The 24426-nt window shown below is 31.0% G+C and overlaps 2 protein-coding genes across 15 annotated transcripts in view; one reads left to right on the top strand and one right to left on the bottom strand.

The window, feature by feature from the left end:
- Positions 1-14324, top strand: part of LOC112796547 (uncharacterized) — a 28044-nt gene extending 13720 nt beyond the window's left edge. For all 13 annotated transcript variants that reach the window (XM_072235389.1, XM_072235394.1, XM_025839041.3 and 10 more), the window contains 2 exons: positions 12664-13076; positions 13672-14324. In XM_072235389.1, coding sequence (XP_072091490.1) covers positions 12664-13076; positions 13672-14256 — 998 coding nt within the window. In that variant the 3' untranslated portion in view covers positions 14257-14324. The remainder of the gene's footprint in view (positions 1-12663; positions 13077-13671) is intronic.
- A 422-nt stretch (positions 14325-14746) lies between these two features.
- Positions 14747-18094, bottom strand: LOC112796549 (mediator of RNA polymerase II transcription subunit 18). Of its 2 annotated transcripts, none has more exons than XM_025839048.3 (6): positions 17941-18094; positions 17769-17820; positions 16938-17037; positions 16137-16194; positions 15691-16047; positions 14747-14955 (listed from the first exon to the last, which is right to left on the bottom strand). In XM_025839048.3, exons 2-6 carry the CDS (start codon positions 17802-17804, stop codon positions 14853-14855), a joined length of 654 nt encoding a protein of 217 aa, XP_025694833.1. In that variant the 5' UTR covers positions 17805-17820; positions 17941-18094; the 3' UTR covers positions 14747-14852. The 2 variants fall into 2 exon arrangements, with proteins under 2 accessions (XP_025694833.1, XP_025694834.1); XM_025839049.3 differs by having other exon boundaries at positions 17769-17847; positions 17941-18076.
- Between the last annotated feature and the right edge of the window lie 6332 nt (positions 18095-24426).

Below are 24426 nucleotides of genomic sequence, written 5' to 3' on the forward strand. Positions count from 1 at the left end.
TTACGTGTAGTTTGAGTTCGAATTGATCTAGTTCGAATTATATAAAAACGTGCATTGCTAAATTCTTGAACTAAATTTTAGTTTGTCGGATTTATGTAAAATTTTACTCTCCCTGATTTATTATCGTGATTTGCCCTAAAATTTATCTTCTTATCTCCCTAAACTTTTTTTTCCTCTTCCTCTTTTAGATTCTACAACTAAATTTGTCCTTCTATTTTCTTTAAAAAAAAATATTATACATTTAATTTTTTTGTTTATTTAAATTTTGATTAATCTTTGATAAATTTTGAGCTTTAATTTTTTATTTTTTTTAAGAAAATTATATATTTAATATTTAAATGATAATTTAAGATGATATCGAAAAAATAAAAAATACTAGAAGAAATAAAATTTAATGGTGATGATATGTCGTTTGTGGCGGAGCTTGAAACAAAATTTTGAAGGGGCAAAAATTTAATATAAAAATTTAATAATAATATTTATATTAAAATAAAATTTATAAATATAATTATTTTTTAAGTTTAATAAGATAATAAATAAATAATTCTATAGATAAAAAATATAAAATAATTTATAATGGTATAATAATATCAATACTTATTGAATATTCTGATATATTTTATCATATAAAAAATTAAATTAAATAAATAGTAAAATATAAAATAATATTAAATTAAATAAATAAAAATAAAAAATCTTAATTTTTTGTATTTGAACTCAAAAATAGAGGAAGTGTTGCTTGTCCTAATTTTTTTTTTGGTGATTGAACATAACAAAGAAAAATGACCTAAGAGAAAGAGTAGCACTCCTCTCTAATAATAATGTCTAAATTATTAGGGGGCAGTAACCACTCTAGGTACACCTGCTTGTTTAAAGCAGCAGTCTTAGCCATTAAATCAGCCGCTCTGTTTGCTGTGCGCTGGATGAGCACTAAAGTAGCTATCTAATTGTGCTGGAGCATCTCTTTGATTTTGTCAAGCAGATCAGAGTCATTCCTAATCATGTTGGTTGCGCCTTGCGAAATAAGAAGAAACGCATCAAGATTATCAATTTCACATATGACCTCTTTGCACCCGCAATCCCAAACCATAACAAGCCCTCTCCAAATAGCATAAAACTCACAATAGAGAACACTAGAAAGAGGTATACCGGTAGAACAACTTTTTATCCAAATTCCCATGTTGTCTCTAATAATACATCCAAAGCCAGCTAATTACTTATTTTCAAAAACTCTTACATCGCAGTTCAATTTACAGACATTCATTGGAGGTGGTTCCTAGTTATATTGCAAAGAGGAAGGAATAATATATTTTTGGTTGGTAACAACATTGGAGAAATCTCAAGCAGCATATTTAACTAAGTGAACAATTTTCTCCTTACTCCATGGATCAAATTGATGGAAGATGTCATTGTTCCTATCTCTCCAAATCCACCAAAAGACCGCTGCAAAGAGAAACTCATTTTTGTTGAGATTAGAACGAATCCAAGACACAAAATCTAAATTAGAGTCCTCAGCGGTCATTCCCAAATTTAAGTTAATCCAAATCTGATGAGCTTTTTGGTAAGTCCTAAAGCAGTGGTTAATATCCTCTAGAGCAAGATAACATCTCTGACAAAAATCAGAAGTAACAAGACCTCTTTGAAATCGGTAACTAGCTGTGAGAACTCCGTTGTTGAGGCAAAGGTAGAGTAGATACTTTATCTTCTCTGATATTCTCAAGCGCCAAAGCCAAAGCCAATTTTCATTATCATTTCAGGCAAATTTCTTCTTTAATAGCTATTCATACCCGCTTTTAGTCGAGTAGGTGAGAATATTTGAGTTTGTCCAAAACCAACCTGTTTTATCTCCTGCTTGCATGATAGGATCAAAGAGCATCAAATCAAGTTTAACTTCTTCCGGAATCATTGTGCAAAGAATATCCTACCGTCAATGTCCATGGTGCCAGACATGTTCAAGCTTCAAGTGAGAATCAGAAATGTACACAAAGGGAACTAAAGGAGCTAGCGTTCTATATGGTCGCCAAGCATGATACCAAAAGGATTGAGACATCCTGCCTGTACACCAATCAAAACTATCACGAAACTTTTTTGTTGTCTTATAAATCGCTCGCCAAGTGTTTGAAACATTATTAGAAAATTTGGGTGAAAAACAAACACTCCCAAATAAATATTTTGCCAACAAAATTCTTATCCAAAGCTTATCTTTATTATGTAATAATTGCCAAACAAACTTTCCTAATAAAGCAAAATTTACACATTGGGTATCTCTAATTCCCAAGCCTCCATATTTTCTTGGAGTGACAACTTTGTTCCACTTGACCAAATTTAAGCAATGCTCCCCCACCTTTCCCTTCCACAAGAATTGTCTAAGCACAGAATCAATCTTTTGACAAATCGAAGTAGGAAAAAGAGTCACTTGCATCTGATAAATAGGAAGAGAAGAAGTAACAGATTTAATTAAGCAAAGTCTACATGCTCTGTTAAGGAGCCGACCTTTTCAACTAGCCAGCCTATTCTTGATCTTCTTTAAAGAGTACAAAAAATAGACCTAACAGCTCAAGGATGATTAAGGCTCACCCCCCAAGTATTTGCCTAGGTCACTAGCAAAAGGAATATGAGAAACACCAGACAACATTTCCTTCCTTCTATTAGAGATATTTCTAGAACAAATAGCTTTAGATTTTTCAATGTTAACCTTCATAACTGAAGCTTTGCAGAACAACTCTAAAGTGTGCACAACATTCTGAACTTGATTTTTCTTCGCTTTACAAAAAAGGAGAAGGTCATCTGCAAACATCAAGTGAGAAACTCTAGGTCTCCCTCTAGAAACAGCCACACCATCCCAAATATTCTCGTCAACTTGTTTGGAAATGAAGCACGCCAATCTCTCCATGCACAAAACAAATAAATAAGGAGAAATTGAATCTCCTTGCCTGAACCCTCTACAAGGTTGGAAGCTGTTCAATCTATTCCCATTCCAAAAGATGGAAAGATTTGAGACCTGAACACAATTCATTACAAGCCGAATAATTAGAGAAGGAAAGCCAAAAGATTCAAGAGTGTGCTCAAGAAAATTCCCATCAACTCTATCATAAGCCTTTTCTAAATCAATCTTAAAAGCCATAGCTCCTTTTTTAGACTTTGTCCGCTTAAGAAAGTGAAGAACTTCTTGGGCGACAATAATATTATCAGGCACTCCTCTACCATGAATAAACCCTCCCTGAGTTGAGCTAACAATCTCATCCAAAAATGCTCGTAATCTATTAACCAGCACTTTGGTCACTAGCTTATAAATTACATTACAAAGGCTTATTGGCCAAAAATCCTTCAATCTAGTTGGAGAGTCACACTTAGGGATAAGAACAATCAAAGTTTCCAACAAAGAAGGGCTTAACGTCTCCTCTAAGAATGCTTTCTGAACAGTACGCTACACCTTATGACCCACCACATCCCAATATTCCTTGAAGAAAAAAGTTTGAAAACCATCCGGTTCAGGAGCTTTGAACGAGCTCATATTATCCAGAGCTTCTTTAACCTCCAACATTGTTACTGGTTTAGACAAATTATCACAAGCATCCTGGCTAATAGATGGCATAGGAATTTCTCCCATGCAATTAACCTCAACTACTGCGATTCGAATAGAAATTACTCCCCTTTACCTCATGAACACTCAAAATATCATTAAAATCCCCAACCATCACCTAGGGTCTTGAATGCACAAACCAATATCAAGCAAATGACTCCATAATTCTACTTTATTAGTGGCTTGATGGCTTCCATAAATCGCACTACAGATCCATCTTTGCCCACCACCATCAATTTCCAAAGTTACATATTGATTCGTAACCCAAAGAATTTTACAAAAAAATTTTAAATTAGTAGAGAGGAATCAAATTCCTCCTTTGTATCCAACAGCATCTACAATCCCTACAGGATAATAACATAATCTCCCCCAAAATTCTTTCATAGTTTCAAACCTAATATGAGTTTCCACCAAAATAAAAAAAATTTGGTTGAAATTTTTGTACCAACTCCTTACAGTGCACCTGAGACATCTTATTTGACGCCCCCTTACATTTCAACTAATAATATTTAAATGGTCACAATCCATAAAAATAAATTAAATAATTGGAATGTTTAATTATTCTACCTCACGTTGATGAACCCCTGTCTCTAAGTGTCTTCTCGTGGACTTGCACTGCAGAACCATCATTCTTCTGTTGAGGTTGATTCTCCAAGATTGTTGTTGCACTAGCTTTATCAAGCTCTTTTTGTTCTCGAGAATCCAGTGACAATGCTTAAGTAGGTGAGTTTTGAAGAGAAATATGACGCTGTCTTTTGTGTCGTGCTTTAAAAAAGGGAGTACTCTGATCCTTGAAAGTCACTTGAGTTATTCCCAAAGAGTCAAGCATGGATGGAGGATCCTTCTTTTCCTTAGACCCCACCTTTGCATTTGATAAGGACTTCACCTTTGCATTTGATGAGGATCCAGCATGCATGTTATTAGACCCAAAAGAAAATTTCTTACTCATCAAATGGAGCATATTGCTACATTGGCTTTTTTTGGCACCACATTGGGCCTTTACCCACCTTTTTCTTGCATTTTTTATTAACTGTAACACATTCACCCTCTTTTGCATGAGTATCCCTATCCATGCGTGATTATTGCAAATTGTCATGCACAAGATCCGCTGCTCCATGCTTCTCCATAATTGGAATTGATTTGGCATTAATTCTAAATTCAAAAGTTGAATTTTGATTTTTTTTACTGGGATTTGACTACCTTTCACTGTTTTCTCGTTGTTATCCACCGTGCTTTCCTTTCCAATGCCATTGTTGTTCTCTTTCGCACATTCTCTTGTTATGTGCCCAAAGTAGCTACACTTTTCACAAATTAAATTCAAGTGCTCATATTCTATGTCATACATCTGACCATCAACTTGAATTTTTTTATGACTGGAAGTCCCAAGTTAATTTGCACACATGCTCTTGCATACTTTTCCCTCTCTGCAGACTTGGTGGCTAAGTCAATGCGGATTGATTTGCCAACAACTGATGCAATCATTTTCATGGCTCTCTCTTGATAATAGTTAATGTTAAAATCTGTGATTCTTATCCAAACCATGGTAGACCCAAAAGTGTTTTCACGAGGTCTGAATGAAGAACTCCAAGATTTAACCGCAACATAACTACCAGTAATTATCCACGGTCCTGAGAATTTTTTCTCTATCCTCCAAGAGATCAAATTTGACTAAGAAATAGCCAAAACCGATATCTAGTACCTCATATCCTCCTTTGGTTCTCCAGACACCTTTAAGCCTGTGCGTGATCGCCGTATAGCTAAATTTTTTTCCAGGAACTTTGATCATGATGGCATCTTTGTAGGGCTCTGCTAATATCTCTTTTGCTTCTTCAGTGAACGTCACAGTTGGTATCTCCGAATCGCCTTTCTTACCAACTACTGTAGCCATCTTATCCCCATCAAGAGAATCAGCAACCTCCAAAACTCTCCTTGTTGAGGCACCAACAACTTTATCTCTGAACGATATCCGCTGACTTTGAATCTTGTTACTGTCTCCTTTAATCCCCCTCTTTTTCACCTGATGCATGCCCCCTCCTTTTCACCCTCGAAGACTCTCTTCCGCTCTCTCCGCTCTCTATTTCACGTACTTTCATGTACTATCTCTCGTATTAGGGTTTCCACTTTGTATATGGTGAAAAAATGAGTTTAAAGGAACAAATGTTGAAAAGAATTTAAAAGATTGCTTGTCCTAATTTATTTAAATAGATAACTTTTTTATTTGATTTGATTGTTAGATGATTTTTTTTTATTTTTATCTTTTTTTTTTGTGAAAGCTAACAAAGACCCACCCATTTCAGTCCAAATTCAACATGTTTTTAATGTTTAAAACTATAAATTACTGTGCAATAAAAGCAAGGAATGAGGATTGAGTCTAAGTGCTTTAAATCATTGTAAAGTATTTGAGCCAACTAAATTATTTTTTATTTTTTGAAGAAGTACTACTAATTTTTTATAAAAAATTTGATGGCCCTCCTTGCCTCAACTAAGCTCCGCCCTGATGCAGTGTTTAGGGTAATGGGTGTACAGTGACAGTGGTAAATTTTGTGGTTGAATGAAGGATAATTCCGTGTTTTTTAAATATATGTGTCTTAGCTTGTTCCTTATTTTTGCCAAACACAATTCATAGACACAAATATTTTATGTCCATGTCTTTAATGTCTGTGTATTTATGTCTATGTCTCATCGTATACATCAACCAAACGGAGCCTTGATGAACACAGTGATAGTGTCCGTCGTTTAGTTTATTAGACACAAATTTTTTATGGACATGGTGGCACATAAGAGCACATAAAATACATGTCTTTCATGTCTCTCTTTTATCTTGAGACACTAAGACACAATTTATAATACACAAACTTTTTTAATTTTGTCCCTTCTTTTTTCTTTAATTTCTACTTTGTTCATTGGATTTGGATCCTATAAAATTTGAATTTCACTTTAGAGAGTAAAGTGTGATTTTTCACAATTTATTTCATACGTGGGACCAAAAAATAAATATGACAGAAAAATTATTCAAAGGTAGAAGATCCAAACTTTAGAGGATCCAAATCCTTATTCATTATTCTCTCTTGTCTATTATTCCTCCTCCTCTCTCTCTCTTCCTCTCTAGTTTGACCGCAGTGACAATAAAATCCTCCGATGGTGACGTCGTTGTCATTGTCTTCTACTTTTTTTTCTTTACTGCAAAGATTTTCTATTGCTTTGCTTCGCCATTATTAATATTGTTAGCGAGTTCCTTTTTTTAATTTACTTACCTTCTATTTATTTAATTATTTTTTTGTTATTACAAATTTTTTTTCTAACATATCATTTTTTATAACATCCAACTATTATCTATTTGAATCCTCTAAATTTTGAATTTTACTTTAGAGGATAAAGTGTGATCTTTCACTATTTATTTTATAGGTGAGACTAAGAAAAAATATGATAAAAAAACCATTCAGGGTGAAAGATCACACTTTATCCTCTAAAATGAAAATTCAAAATTTAGAGAATCCAAATTTTTTTTTCTCGCCTCTATTGTTGCATCATATACATCAATCTTCTTTATCTCGTCCTCAATTTTCTTTATCATGTTATCTATATCTTCAAAATTCTCCTTATACCACCTACTCGAACAAAACGTCAAAGCTTTTAATTTATTAGTAAATGATACTTCCATAATTTCCTCTATTCTTCTTTCACCATTTCTTTATCATGTTATCTATATCTTCAAAATTCTCCTTATACCACCTACTCGAAAAAAACGTCAAAGCTTTTAATTTATTAGTAAATGATACTTCCATAATTTCCTCTATTCTTCTTTCACCATTTGCAAGAAATCTTCATGAATAAACCATGCAATCCAAACTCTGACATAATTTTGGACTCCTATGCAACCTTATATCTTCTATTATCAAAGGATAATGATTTGACAAATTTCAGGGACCTTTTTTTAATCCCAAATCAGAAAACTTTTTTAACCATTCCAAATTTACCATGATGCAATGCAGCTACATAATTAGTCTCTAAACCAGGTAAATTTGCAATCATTTAATGCTAAGTCAATCAACTTCATCTCTTATATTCATTCCTTAAACTCTTTCGCATACGCCTGCAAATTAGTAGCTCCCTTCCTTTCTTTTACCTTTACAATTTCATTGAATCCTCATTATAACAAAATAAAACTTGACATAATCCAAAAATATAGCTTAATTCTTCTCACATAACAAGCTTTTCATCTCTCACATGAGCACCATAAACCAAACAAAAAGCTTATGAAAATTTCTTTAACATACAATCACCTATTTTCTTTATAACAAATTTTTATCTTAAACATCATTCCATCCTAGTTAATAATAATCCTCCAAAAGTAACTTTCTTGAGTCCCACAAACTCCCAATCCACCTCACTACTACGCAAAATATTTTTTACATCAAATTTAGTCACCACCTCTTTCTTAATCTCTACCAAATTTAACATATTTAATCTATATTTCTTTTTAAAATTTTTCACCGTACTCAACCTCCCAACACGCCCAACCCCTTAACATTTTCTTGCTTTATCTTTTTGCTTTGTTAATCTTTTCTTCTGACGAATGGCTTCATTTTGTGCTTGCAAGATGTCCATAATATCATCATATTTATTATTTAAACCGGACCTGACTCCACTGTTGAATTCCAAGCCTCTCTGTTCTCAGCCATCTCATCTCATGATCTTCATTACCAGCCTCACTTCCGGCATCAAACCCAGCTTCACTAGAGTCCGAAGATATGATTTTCCTTTCCTTATCAGCACGCTCTGCTCTCATTTCTTCATTCTTCTCAGGTTTATGACTTCCATTCGCCAAGCAATTCCTCTGATTCCTCAAAGTCACTGCTTCCATCTTCACAACCTCCATGTACTTCTTCAATTTTCTACTGCTCTCTCCCTTCTTTGTCACCGCCACTTACTCCATTTTTCTTGTTCATCGCCTCATTCTCAGCTTCATCAAGTCCTTTTCTCAACCTTTTTTCTCCTCGTAGATTGATGGCTATCAAAGTTCAATGTAGATAATGTTAGTGTTCTCTTTTGTCCCAGATTTAACCCAGCAATCGAGTCAGTTTTAAATTTACCATTCAAAAGACCAATTAAGTTTGTAGTACTAAAATATAATCTTATTTGTCAGTTTCCATGTGTTCCATATCATAACAAAATAAACCGCTTTCCATGTCCTTCTTTCACAATTATACTACGAAGGTTGTCTTTCTTGTTTGATCAATCTACTTAGTATAGTTGTATGTTATACTGTAAACGAGATATGTGTAATTTTTTAATTTTTGTATATCTCATTTACAGTGTAAACTATATATATGTTATCTCGTTTATAATGTAAATGAGATATATGTATTTATAAATAATTAAATATAATTTTTGAAAAAAATAAAAAGTATTAATGATTTAAATTGGACAAAACTCTTAAAAATAGAATGTTTCAAATAATAAAAAAGATAAACGATTTTAAATAACAAAGAAGATAAACCGTCCATTTAAAATGATAGAGTAAATGGACTGTCCATTTACATGAAAGCACATAAATACACCATTAAACTTAGGGGTGTTCAAATCCAAACCGATCCAAATTAAACCGCTCATCCACTCCAATTTAAACCGAAACCGATTAAAACCGCACTAATTTGGATCTGATTGGATTTTATTTTTTACAAACTGCTGGATCGGATCGGATTTCGGATCTACTTTTCAAAACCGATCCAATCCAATCTAAACCGCACAATGTGCTATAATATTATTATTTTATTATTATATTTATAATTATACTTATAACATGTTTAATTTATTATATATTTTTATATTATTCAAGTATTATTATTATTTAATAAATAGTTTATGTTCAAAATGTTATTTATTATTTATTTTAACTAACCTATAATTTTATTTCTATATAATGTTATCATTAGCTTTTTAAGATATTGTTAAGACTTATCATGTCATTTTTAATTATTTAAAATTCGATGTTAAGACTTGTTATATGTATTTAATTTTTTTAATTTACAAAACCGTAAATCCAATCCAATCCAAACCGCTTGAAATTGGATTGAATCGGATCAGATTTTTTTTAAAACATCATTCAATCCAAACCGCACCGCAAGTAAAATTAGTGTTCGGATCGGATGAGTTTTTGACTCAAAATCGATCCAAACCGCACCGCAAACACTCCTAATTAAACTGTCTATTATTAATACGATTACTTTTTTTTAACTACCTACTATTAATACCATTCTTTTTAAGGGATAAACTTTTTAAATTTGATGTACTCTCTTGAGGATTAATTTTTAAATTCAATTTATATATATTTTAAATTTCGTTTGTTGCATAGGAGTACATAAAAATTTGAAATATAATTTGAATATAATTTATATTTCAAATTTTGTTTGTTGTATAGGAATATATTTAAAATATGGGAAACATGAAGTTGATGTACGATAAATAAGATAGAAAAAATAGAAAAAAAAAAATTGAAACCGTCATCTCCTACTCTTTTTCTGTTTTATTTATTTCCATCAATCTCAAACCTCTCCTAACGATTGGTTCTGTTTTATTTATCCCCGTCAACTTCTCTTAGCAAACGATTGTTTCTCACTTTTCTTATGTTTTATTTATCTCCCAACACACAATTTTTTTTAAAACAAAGAACTTAACACAGTAGAGTAGAGCGAATAGAAAAAGATATCTAAAACAGACAAGCAAATCTAGAAAGTAACACAAAATAAAGAACTCCCCCTTTCTCTCCATCCTAGTCATCAACAACATGAAGAGATTGACCTCCTCCCCTCTACGTAGTTAAACATGGACATATTGATTAAAACGGTTATCTCCCCATTCTTTTTCTATTTTATTTATCCATCAAAGCTTCTCATCTTTCAATTTTTAGGAGTGGACACAATTACCGTATTTATTCTCATCATGGAACTTTGAACATCATACGAGTTTTTTATTTTTCAAATTTAAATTAATCCAATTTGATCTATAATTTAATCTAAAATTTTTCATGTACTCTTACTAATTGATCAAACATATCCATTTTAATTTCTTCTACCAACTTTTTCAAGTACTAATTGCATACTAAAAATTTGGATTATTAATATTATTAACATTTTTTATTATTTTTAAAAAATATATTTTTTATATTTACAAATACATATAACGAAATATATAAAAATTGAAAAACTACACATATCTTGTTTACACTATAAACAAAATACGTGCAAAATTATGTCGTTTACCGTATAAACGAGATAAAAGAAAAATATCTATTTCAATAAATATTTTTTAAATTATTTATTTCGATAATTATTATATTATTTAATTTATTAAAATAAAAATTCCTAAATATAAATATAAATATATTTTTTGCCCTTGAATATCTACATCAACGGTGATAAGTCCTGAGAATATAGTTAAAACATATTGAAATGTTTGAAATAAAAGAAATTAGAGGTTCTTTTAACACTTTTTAAAAACTTTTAGAAACCAAAAAAATATATATTTTATTTGATTAGAAATCTTACTCCATCGTCCATACCATTCAAATCCCTAGTCCGGACTCCCAATCTCAGTTCAGAGATCTTGTTCTTGATCTTCCTGTCATTCTCTCTAACCGTTGGACAATATTCCATATATGTTTATAATAAATTATCCTCAAAATGACATAAATGAATGTTTATTTTTTTTCCATTAATATATTATTGATTTTAAACTTTTAAGTTGAATTCTTCTGTTTTATTTTTATTATGTTTTGTTTTTATTTTAAAGTTTTTTAATAATTTTTTTACTAACACCGTAAATATATGCGGAAATTTGCCTTCTTAGGTATGAAAAAGAAAAATATTATATACACATATTAAAAATTAGCTATTAAATCAGTTATTATATATTTATATATATACAAATATTATTTAATTTATTTTAATATATACTTATATTTTTATATATATTATACAAAAATCTAATTTAATAATTAATTTTTATGTATATCTAATATGATTATAAATAAAAATATGAAACAATAGTGTGAGGAGGACAGAGAACATTTTTCATTGGTTCTCAACTCCCACAAAATCTCATTGTTATCCTTACAGTGGGTTTTAGTTTTTATTAGAAATATAATTATTCCTATTCTTCTTCCTGTCGACTTCACTTTTTTTAAAAAAAATAGTACTATGACATAATATTAATATATTTATAATAAAAAATTTAGAATTTAATTTTTATTATCTCAAAAGAAAAAGAATTTGGAATAAAACCTTTTTTTTAAAAAGAAATTTATGTAAAAGTTCAGCCAAATTGAAAAAGAAGCTCTTGCGTGAAAGAATACGATAAAGATATAACTATCAAAATATCTTTTATGAATTTAAATTTTTGAAGTAGTATCATATCATTTTTTAACTTTAAAACAGAGAGAATTAATACTAAATAAATCAAAAAAGACAATTACAAAAAAATTGACGTTATAAAATTTAAAAAATTTTATTTAATTAAAAAATATTAATAATAATATCTTTTTTAAATTTTTTTTAATATTGTTACTTATTTTTTAGATATTAGAGATTATTAATATTTAAGTTAGATTTAACTTTTTTTTTTATACTAGACTAAATACTAAATATATTTTTTAAAAAATTAAATCATATTTAATAACTTATTACTATTATTAAAAAAAAAATAACTGAGGCCGAGGCGTTCACTCCCCACTCCTTTGCATCCGTCCCTGAGTTCGGTGATGTTTTTTTAATGGTAAAAACTCAGGTGCAGTTAACTTCACGTAAAATTTATAATTGAGAACTATTAGATGAAAATTTAGTCAAATTAGTTAAATCATCTAACGGCTTTTAGATATCAACTTTATGTGAAGTCAACTGCATTTGAGTTTCCACCTTTTTTAATTTGAAAGAATAGTTTTGATATTGGGGTGATAACTTTGATGTACTCATTGTTTTTCTCTTGTAGAGTTTTGTACAAATTAGCTTATCTATATATACGAGTACCAATACATAACCTTTCATATAATGAAACATTGAAACATATCAAATTATATGTACCAGGTAAGAAGGATACCTGGTCAATCAAACTTGTAGAACGCATCATGGGAATACTTATTAGCCTTGATGGTAGAGTGATGACGAATACCATGTCCACACCTCCGGTAACACTAATTGCCGCGGAGGTAGGAAATCTTGAGTTTCTATCTGTGATTATGAGCATAGACCCCGAATTGGTATGGGACTCTGAAGACACGAGCCAACGCATAATCCGCGCAGCTGTTTTGCATCGTCATGCTAGTGTCTTCAATTTATTAATACATCGTGCGGGCCCAATCATAGATTCCATAGTAACTTCCATTGATGCCGAAGGAAACAATCTATTGCATTGTGCTGCAAAATTAGCACCACCAGACAAACTTAAATTGGTCTCTGGAGAAACGCTTCAAATGATGCTTGAGTCGACATGGTATAAGGTATTTGGTGCGTGGGGTGTGTTTGTGTGCGTATATATCTAAAAAAGAAAAGGCTCTTTGGGGGAGGTGTGCAGAGAGAAGAATGAAGAAAGTGATTTTTGAAATTTTTGTGCAGATATTTTTATATGAATTTGATAATTGAAAATTATTAGATGATAATTTAGTTAAATATAATAAATTATTTAATAATTTTTAACTATGATTTTGATATAAAAATAATTGTAGATATAAATTTTCACCCTTAAAAAATGGGTTAATATATATTGAAAAGAAAGACATAAAATTGTCTAATGCACAAAACCTTCACTTTAGTTTGAGTAATATTATAGGGTCGGTGTAATTTATTGTTTTTAGCCCGTAATTGGCCAATAATATCTAAGAGTGGCTATAAATATGATACTGAACTGTTAGACTAAAAGTAATTGAGTTGTTGGTTAAAAGTACGGGTCAATATAAATTAAAATTGTTAGTCGTCCCCTCAAAATTTTTTCTTTTAGTTTCCTGTCAAAAATTAAACATTGTTACTATATTAGTTAACTATTTGATTCTATCGAAACTTGAAGTTGTAATGTGGGCATTATCCTTGGCATGGCAGGTGGTGAAGAAGTTGATGCCGCCATCATCAGTGGAAATGAGAAACTATGCAGGTCTTACTCCACGCCAACTGTTTACCATGGAGCATGAACCATTGCTCAAGAAAGGAGTATCATGGATGAACAAAACCGCAAAGGCTTGCATTATTGTTTCGACCCTAATTTTCTCTGCTTGCTACAGCTGGTTAACTGGTAACAATAATGATGACAATAAAGGAAGTCAAAACGATTCCAAGAGACTAGCATCCCAGATATTTGCATTAGCAGATACCGTAGCACTGATGTCATCTTTAGCCTCTGTCTCCATTTTCTTCTCTACCGTCATCTCACGTTTTTCTGAAGAGGACTTTCTCAAGTCACTACCGCTCAAGTTGATATCTGGCCTAGTGGCATTATTTATCTCAATTATAAGCATGATCTTAGCATTTAGTAGTACCTTCTTCATAACAAATTACGAATATTTGAAGTGGGTTCCTAGTTCCATCTCTGGGGTTGCATTTTTAACAATACCCCTATTTGTAAGTCTTCAGTTTCCCCTATGGTTTGATATGATGTATTCAGCTTACATTTCTAGTTCTCTCTCTTGACCAAGAAACTCACGATTCCTTAGAATAATGGGAGTATATCAATAGAAATCGGTTCCATTTTTCTGATACGTACTACGTAGGTTTTTCTTCTATGCATAATTTTACATTCCAGTTGTGTGTACAGCTATAATTGGATTCAGAACGTCTCACATGTTGAAGATGATAATTTGTCAACAAAAATGAAGTAAAAAAAAGGAATAATTACAATAAGGGATGCGGAATGATAATAATATAAAGGGAAAAAAGATCAACCATATGTTCATCGTCAAAATATTAAAATTAGAGACAAAATAAAATTTATTTCAAATGTTAAGAATAAAATAAAATTAATTAAAAAGTTACCGGCATTATTAATATTTTTCGAAATATACTTTTACCCAAACAAATATTATTAAAAAATACACTGTAAGTTTGGAAGTTGGTGAGCAATAACAGTTTTCACGCATTTCTCTTCTTTTCCGTTATAAAACGTTTGCCACTCCAAAGCAACTTGTGTCAATTAAGATTTCATTCCTTGTTTAATTAACAACTAATCATGTGTAACATGAAAAGTTTAATAATGTACAAGAATTTTGTATCTATACATTACAAGCACACTACAAAGTTGTACCACCACCGTCAGACATAAGGGATGCTGCAGCTGCAGCAGCTGTAGGAACAACTCCAGTTGAAATGCCTGGTTTTGACAGATGCAAAAGCCTGATAAAAATTGAAGTCAAACAGTTGTACGTGTTAGTAATATGAATGAACAATACAAAGTATGATAATCTTCATGACAGAAGGATATGTTAGAAATATGATATGACAGATGGGTTCAAAAAGAGATATATCGTCCACCATAAATGATAATCTACCTCGTGACTTATTCGAATAGGATAGTTAGACTTTACAAGAGCATGCATGGCAATGTGACAAAACATTCCAGATTAAAATTTTAGGGGATATTATTTTAACCTCCCAACTTAGATTATATCACACAAGATCCCCTTGATTTGTCATACCTACACTGAATTCTCCAAATGTTTATATGGGAGGTCCGTCACATTTTATAAAATGATGGGATACAGAGTATGTATTATTCTCATGGGAGATTAGCATATATTTTTTATAAATTGTGGAATCTTATATGTAATATCGCCAAATCTTCGGGTGTTAGTGTAATTTGTTCAAAACTTAGCCTCATACAGTCTAAAAAGAGTCGGTGTATGCAGCCTTGTACAAATAGAAAGATTGTTTCCAGAATTTAAATTTGTAAGTTCCAAGTAGCAAGGCAACAACTTTACCATTGCACCAATTCAACCTGTAAGTTGGCAATAGACTATATCCGACAATTAGCCGCCACCAGGTATACAAAAGCTACCACTTTAGCCCCGGAAAAGTTGAAAACATACAATATAGAAAATTTGCAGAAGGAAGACAGTAAAAGTTTCTTACGGTGCAAGATATTCACAAAAGGATGAAACTGCAGAAGCAACTTCAGCATAGGTTTCACCAGTTGCAGGTGCAGTTACTTCAACCAACTGTATACCAGGCGTTACCGGTACAGCCTCGTCCGTTGCATGCACCTTTAGCATTTTATTGATTGATGACACCGTTACAGTGATTTGTGCACCTCTGTTAAAATGGAAAGAAAATCCCACTCTAAGCAGTTCATGGTCTAACTTGTACCCAAGTAAATAAAACATACGAAGCACATTCTTGCTTGCTTTGCTTTCAACCATTGTCCTAACCAGAACTGAAATTTGTTCGGCACCGGCACCCCTCATTGCACCCCCAATATGTCTTACAGTCCTGAACAAGTCACCAAGCATTTAATAGATTTTCATATGGACATGAGAAAAGTTCTAATAAGTGAATGGCAATAATACTTCATGGTTTACCATGATGGTTCAGCCTGCTCAAGATCACATAAAAGTCGAACCTCAGATGCTACAGGGCCTGGAAAGAAAGCCAATAAAATCATGTCCAACTTGAAAAACTCCAAATTCTTATGTCATATACTCGATGTTGTTTTCAAGTGATTAAGTAACACTAGAATAATAATGTTAAGAGAATCACTAAAGGTGTGGAAACATCCCACATCAATGTAGGAAAAATCCAGAACAGCAAACACATCATATACTGGGATAAGTATAATTCTTTGGTAATTCATGCATTAATTGAAAAATCAATAGAAGAGCACAATAGTTACTAAGTAACAGCATAGAAATGATAAATCAACAAATCATGGCAAGCTGAACTTCAGAGAAAAAAAAAAAAGAGTACATGACACTTCAGCCTACAGAGGCTTGGTTTAGAGATGTAATTCTGTTTTGCTGATTTGCTTCCACCAAGTTAGACAGAAAATGGTGCTTGAATGCTTAAAAACAAGCATTTATCTTTGCCATTGTTATGAAATGGAATAGTTTATCACTCTTTCCTATGGAGTTTATAACATGAAAAGTTAGTAAGTATGCTTTGATAGACATGCAGTGTGGGATTGGAGGCTTTGTTGGATTGAAGTATGTTTCCCTCATTCCTAAGGTGAGTTATTAACTGTTTGTTTACAAAATGATAAATAATACTATTTCCTTATTCTTTAGCAATAAAATTTCTTTCACCTTGGAATAAAGGAACACTGACAGATAATGCATTTGCCTTGCTGGCTACAATATCACATATTATCACAAGAAAAAACTAACCAAGATTTGGACCACTCTTGAGGCAAATTTCATGAATCCTTAATCGCTCTCTTTGGACGCCACATAGCCCTTGAAGAAGAATCTCAAGGGCCTCAACATGCTGCAAAAAGATTACAAAATATCAGATGCCAAGGTCAACTTGAACACAATGCTTTCCTTTCCTTATTAAAAATTTAAAATAATACATAAAGATAGAATTATCGAGCTAAAAGAAATGTTCACTTAATTCTTATTTAGAAAGTGGAACCAGAGAAATGCACACATTGATGGGCGTTTGATTCAGAAATAAACTTGTTTCCTACTTTTCTTGCACATAGAGATTCTTAACAAAATAAACTCCACTATGATACACCACCTTGTATACTCATTCAAAATAGTCGAATACCTCAGTCCAACAAGAAAGATAATGAGAACACAAGGTGTCAACATAAATATTCAGCGAGGTTTAAAGCAATTTACATGAAAAGCATCGCTGAAGTGATACTTTGTGAGGAAAATTCAGTATTTTTATAATATTAGAAGGTTCTGTTCAAATATCAGCGTGTAATATTTGAGCATTACAATAGCATATATTTAGATAATTGTGATAGTCAAAGTTTTGGTTCTTTATGAAAGCTTCTCAATGTAAAACCCACACTCCAGGAAATTAAGAATATGATACATTCAATAAGGTACTATGTTTTTGAAATTATACGAGTACCGAAATCCTATGCTACCTTTCAAGGGAACAATTCACACCCTAGATAGCTATAATTTGAAGCAACTGAAACATCTCAAACTCTAGGGAAAAACAAATAAATTTAAAAATCAAAAGAAAATGCATTAAATCACCTGTGTCTCTATAATACCCTGAACCACGCATTCCATATTCAACTTTGTTCCACTGCATTAGACACCAAGTGTTACAAAGCTGTTTATGCAACTCGTCAAATATTTCCCTATTTCATGCAATAGAAAAAATGTGAAAGAAGAATGTAGAAGAGGAAAGAGAGAGGAAACTCACAGTAGAGAGAGAGTACACGGTGGTGGCGGATGGTGGTTGAGATGCTCTAACAAGAAGTACGGAGTGTGCGCACTCTGGAAGACGAATCAAGAAAGAAGAAAAAGAAAGAGGGGCTTAGCAGGACCTACACTATTTAAGGTGCACTGTGGTCCTTAAATTCTATTCTCTCAAGTAGTGTTGGATTTAATCCTAAATTCGGTTAATCATATTTTAACGGTTTGGATTTATCTTTTGATTTAGGCAAAATATAAGGTACGGATCAAAGTTTAAAGATATTCTTACGTGGCAAAATATAAATCATACATTCTAAAGCCATATTTTTCACCTAAAACCGTAACTTTTCACAAAGAAAAGCGTCACTTAATGGAAAAAAGTAAATTAGAAGATTTAAGAGAAGAAATAATTAAATTATCAAAATTAATAGATCAAAAATTAATGATTTTAACTAATGTTAATTGTAATGACACCGAATTTTTAAAATCAATACAAGATGATTTTTCTCAAAATCTTTATTTTACTATAAGTTTTATTGAAGGACTTCAAAAACCTGAAAAAATTTATTTTTCACACGGAATTTTTAAAAAATGCTACCATGGAAATGATTCCTCACATCTTTATCATACTTTTAACCCACAATTAAATTCTATAATAGATATGTTTGAAGAAATATTAGTATCCATAAAATTTCAAAGAAATAAGGAAAAAGAAAATCCCAAAGAAGAAAAATTTCAAAATATAATCAATATAACAGACTTAAAAGTAAAATCACTATTGAAAATATGAATATTGAAGAAAAATTAGAAGAAGTTACAATGCTTTTTAAACAATTAAAAATGGCTCAAGAAAATAATATTATGGAACATGGTTTTCAAATAGAAGAAGAATTAGTAAATTCTGAAAATATAGAGAATGAAGAACACATTCTAGATTATTCAAGTGACGAGGAACCAGCAATTCCAATACAAGTAAAAAATGAAGCTGGAACATCTAAGGATAATCAATCTCAATTTAAATGGGAAACAGGTTTTGATAATTATGCTTTTAAAAAAGAGTTTATAAATAAAGATTCAAAATATACAAAAATACCATCAAAATACGTTCCTAAAATCCAGGAAATGGAAGGAGAAAGAATGCTTGACTTAGACTGTAAAAAGAATGAAAAAGAAATTTTTGAAAATTGGTTGAATTCCTTTTTATTAAAAGCTTTTACTAATCCAAAGCTTAGTGAATTGTCTGGAAGAGATATTTGGAATTACATAGGATTTCATACTAAAGGAACTATAAGAGATTATATGACATCAATAGAAAACTAAATAATAGAAGATTTAGCAACAAAAACAACAGCTTATGATAAGATATTATATATAATGATGATTCTATATAAAGAATTTTTTGGAAAAAATATTATAGATCATAGACAAGAAGTCTATAATAAAGAATATCAAGAAGCAAAAAACCATTTAGTTAATATTCAGATATATGATCTATGTAATGTGGAATCTTATATATGCGAATATAGAATACATTATTACAAATTAAAAGAAGAAGATAAAAATCATTATCTTAGTATGTATATAACAAAATTTCCATATCCTGCTAATGAATTTATAATGGGAAGATTTATAAGAGAAATAAATAGAGGGACAATTGAAAATAATTTTGGTGGAGCAACCTCTGCAATAAGAGAGGAAATAAAAGAACGTTGTATGCAAGAAGCAACTCAAAAAAGATTTGCGAATATAATTAGAATTTGTTGTCAGAATAATGAAGAGATACCCCAAAAATATGGTCTTAATAAAAATTTTTAAAGAAAAAGAAAATATCAATTTAGAAAAAGAAAATACTATCCAAACTGGAGAAAAAAGAGGTATTTTAGAAAAAGAAATAACGATAAAAACAAAAGACAAAGAAATGACTATTGTCCGAATAAAAAAGAAAATTGTAAGTGTTGGTATTGCCAAGAAGAAGGACACTATGCAAATGAATGCCCGAAAAAGAAGGATAAAAAGGATCTTACTAAACAAATAGAAATTGCTAAGTCTTGTATCATGGAACCATTAGAGGAATCTGATGATAACTTAGACTATATTTTTGAATATGTCTCGGAAACAGACTCAGAGACTGAGTAATAATGCCACATTTATTATTATAAAAACAATAGAAAAGTTTATAAATGCTTTCATAGATTTTGGAGCAACTCAATACTTTGCTAGTTCAAATATAAAACTTGATTGGAAAAAATTAAAGAAACCATTAAGAGTTAGAATAGCTGACAAATCAATACATAAAATTGACCAAAAAGCAGAGATGGTTGAAATTTTTATTCAAAATTATAGGTTCATTGTTCCATCTATATATATGTTAGATTCTGGAATGGATTTTATCATAGGAAATAACTTTTTAAAGCTATATCATCCATTCATTCAAGAATTAACATATATAGTTTTAAAAGCTCCACACGATTCTTCAATAAATCAAAAATCAAAACGTATAAAAATACCAACTACTACTATAGATAAGATCTTAAAATTTAAAATATTTTCTATATTAGAAACATGTTATTTAAATTTATACTTTCAGATAAACATTCCAAAAAATAATCTTGAAATAAAGATAGAAGAACTTTTGGATGAAATTTGTGCTGAAAATCCTTTAGATATTAAAAATACAAATAACAAATTAGTAAGCATTAAATTAAAAGATCCTACAAAAGAAATAAATGTTCTAAATAAAATTTCTTATTCCGCAAGAGATAGAGAAGAGTTCTCATTAGAATGTAGAGATCTTTTGGAAAAAGGAATTATAAGATTAAGTAAAAGTCCTCATGCGGCTCCAGCCTTTTATGTCGAAAACAATAATGAAATTAAAAGGGGAAAACGAAGAATGGTTATTAACTATAAGAAGATGAATGAAGCAACTATTGGTGATGCTCATAAACTTCCAAGAAAAGATTCTATTTTAGAAAAAATCAAAGGAGCAACTTGGTTTTCATCTCTTGATGCAAAATCAGGATATTGGCAACTTCGTTTAGACGAAGAAACAAAAAAAATTAACTGCTTTTACTTGCCCAACAAAAGAATCAACAAGTGTGTTGCTCTATAAATGGAATGTATTACCATTCGGATTAAAACAAGCCCCAGGTATTTATCAAAGATTTATGGAAGAAAATCTAAAAGAGTTAAATGAATTTGTTTTAGTGTACATTGATAATATACTAATTTTTACAAAACAAGATAAAGAATATCATCTTCAAAAATTATTAATAGTTTTAGAAAGATATAAAGAAAAAGGATTAGTTCTTAGCAAAAAGAAAGCAAGAATATCAAAACAAGAAATAGAGTTTCTTGGATTGATTCTATCCACTCAAGGAAAGCTAAAACTTCAACCAAATGTTCTAGAAAAAGTAAATTTATTTCCTAATAAAATAGATAGAAAATAATTACAAAGATTTTTAGGGTGTATAAATTATATTTCTGATCAAGGATTTTTAAAGAATATAACAGAATACACTAAAAGCTTATTTCCAAAAATAAGTACTAAAAAGTATGGAAATGGGATGAAAAAGATAGTATGCAAATTCAAAGAATTAAAGAATTATGTGAAAAACTTCCAGAACTTTATATTCCAGAAGAAAATGACTACTTAATAGTAGAAACAGATGCTTCAGATATAACCTGGTCAGGATGTCTAAAAGCTAAGAAAACTATAAAAAGTCTGGAACAAGAAAAAGAATCACTAGATTCTAAATATTTCCCAAAGGAATTACTTTGCAGATATATTTCAGGGACTTTTACTCCAACAGAACAGAGATATACTACTCATGAAAAGGAAACTCTGGCAGCAATTAAATCTCTTAAGAAATGGAAAATTGATTTACTACCCAGAGAATTTACATTAAGGACAGATTCAAGTTACCTAACAGGTTTCATACGATATAATTTAAAAGTTGATTATAATCATGGACGATTGGTAAGATGGCAATTATTTTTGTTACAATATCCAATAAAAATTGAATATATTAAGGGTGACAAAAATGTTATTGCAGATACATTAACAAGAGAATGGAGTTCGTCTACAATGCATTAGATCAAGAAATTCAAAAATATGAACAAGAACTCGAAAAATGCAAGCATTGTCAGCAAATAAGGACACAGATCCAATACCTCAAGAAGGCCATCGAAGCAATGAAATCAACACAACAACCAAAACCATCAGAGTTCAGCCAGCTAAGCGTGGTGGACAAATCAGGTGAAGAAAAAATTTCAGAAAATAAAACAATTGCTGAAATTATCAAAAAATTCACCCAAGATAAAAAAATATTATATAATTTATAATGGCCCCATGAAGGGAGTATATGATGCTTGGGAAAAAGCAGCACCATTTACACATCAATCAAGGATAATTCATAAAGGAGGGTTTTTAACACTGGACGAAGCAAAGGAATCCTTCAGGGAATATGAAACTCTTCATCCAGAGCAAACCCTAAAAAGAGCAGATAAAGCTCCAATTCAAACCCAGAGAATAGGGATAATAAGAAACATTCCTACAAGGGCTGAAATAAGGAAAAGAAAAAGGTCTGTAGATCAAATCTCAGAGAAACCCTTAACATAGTCCTGAATTAGACTGAAGAAAAAAGGGCAATCTTGGGATATTATCCTATTGCCAAAGAACAGCTAACAAAGCTGGTTATATTTCCAGATGCTTCCCCATCTGACACCTATCAGTTTTTCCAGTATGGATTAATTGATACAATTTTAATTTTTAATGATCTAAAAATTATTAGTGAGTTTCCTGCAGAATTCATTGATGTAGTAAAGAGATTTAAAAATATGATTGACAATGTAAATCCAAGGGATATATCCCTAAAATTTACAAACAGTCAACCTATTTTTAATGAAGAAGAAGAATGCTTGGTTCCAGCACACCAAGTAATATTCATGTCCGTCTTCCCAGGAAATTTTCAACCAATTGATCAGATTCAAGATTTAACAATTTACAGTCATGAAGGAAGGCTAGCCAGCACATTAGCAAGGGTCTTTGAAAGAACTAAAAAAATAACGAAGGAATCTCACACAAGGATTAATTATAAAAGTAGAAATACTCTGCTTGTGTCCAGTAAAAGAAATAAAATTGAAGAAAGAGAGATGAGACTCTTGGTGGAATTTGAATCAGCATTCTACAACTTATCTGAACTTTTAGAAAAGCTCCCTGAAGGGATAAAGAGGAATCTCTGCTATTTAATAAAAGACAGAGAAGACCACAAGTGCCAGCTATGTGCCTTAGAGATATATGAAGAAAGCAATAATGAAACGGAATCAACCCACATGATAAAGGAAGAAGACAACGCATCTGAAGGTCACATGATGAAAGAGGAGGACAGCACATCTGAAACATCTCTCAACATTATTACATAGTGACGTAAGCACTTAGGTCATAAAGCACCAACAATGTAGCTGGTGCAAGATAGCAAACAATGACGTAAGCAATGACGTCATAAGAAGGGTAAGGATGGGAATTGTCCATCAAACCCAACTATTATAAATAGGTTGCTTAGGCAATTGTAGAAGGCATCAGACAATAGAAAGCAGGAGGCTAAGAGTACTCATATGCTAGGAGAGCAAGGAGGAAGCTGCCGAGGCAATTCTATAGTCTGAAGAAGAATTCCCTTAGGGAAAACCAATTCTAAACTCCCCTCTGGAGTTAGTATCTACAATCTCCCCTCTGGAGATAAAAACATCTTATGTAAAATATACTAAATAAAGGAATTTTTTCTCCAGAAAGGTACGCCTTTATCCTAATCTCTTAGTTATGAATTATTTAGAAAGTTTAGAATTAACAGAAGAATCTGATTATTATAGATTAACTGCTTTATTAGATAATGAAAAACAGGTTGTTCTAAAAACAGAATTAAATCTCAAATCAAATGAAAATTTTAATAAACAAAATCTTTTAAAAGAAGTTTTTAATAGAAAAAATATAATATACTATGGAAAAATTCAACTTGAAGCCCCTATAAAGATAAAATCCGCCAATGGAGAACTTGAAATAGCTTTGATAAATGATGAAGAATTGAGTAAACAGATTGAGAAAATTAAGGATCAACAAAAAAGATCTAAAATTGGATGGATTCATATTAGTACTATACAAGTCTTAATCAAATCTACATATATGAAAGGAATTAATTTACCAATAAGATTAGCAATCTGTGACAAAAGAATTACTGATGACCCAGTAGATCAAATAATTGGAATTGTTCATGGAAACTTGGCAAACGTAAATGTTAAATTCAATGCCCATCTTGGATATGCTATACCTTTATCAACTGAAAACCTTGGAAGATCTATAAGTTTGGCTTATAAATTTCATAGAAAGAATCTAATGGAACAAGACGATGAACCTTTTTCAATTACATATGCAATAAATTATGCTTTAACAAATAGCCATCATAGTATAATATTTAAAAACAGAGAAAGAATTTATGTTGAT

The sequence above is a fragment of the Arachis hypogaea genome, chromosome 4 (genome assembly GCF_003086295.3).
Source record: "Arachis hypogaea cultivar Tifrunner chromosome 4, arahy.Tifrunner.gnm2.J5K5, whole genome shotgun sequence".
Lineage (NCBI taxonomy): Eukaryota > Viridiplantae > Streptophyta > Magnoliopsida > Fabales > Fabaceae > Arachis > Arachis hypogaea.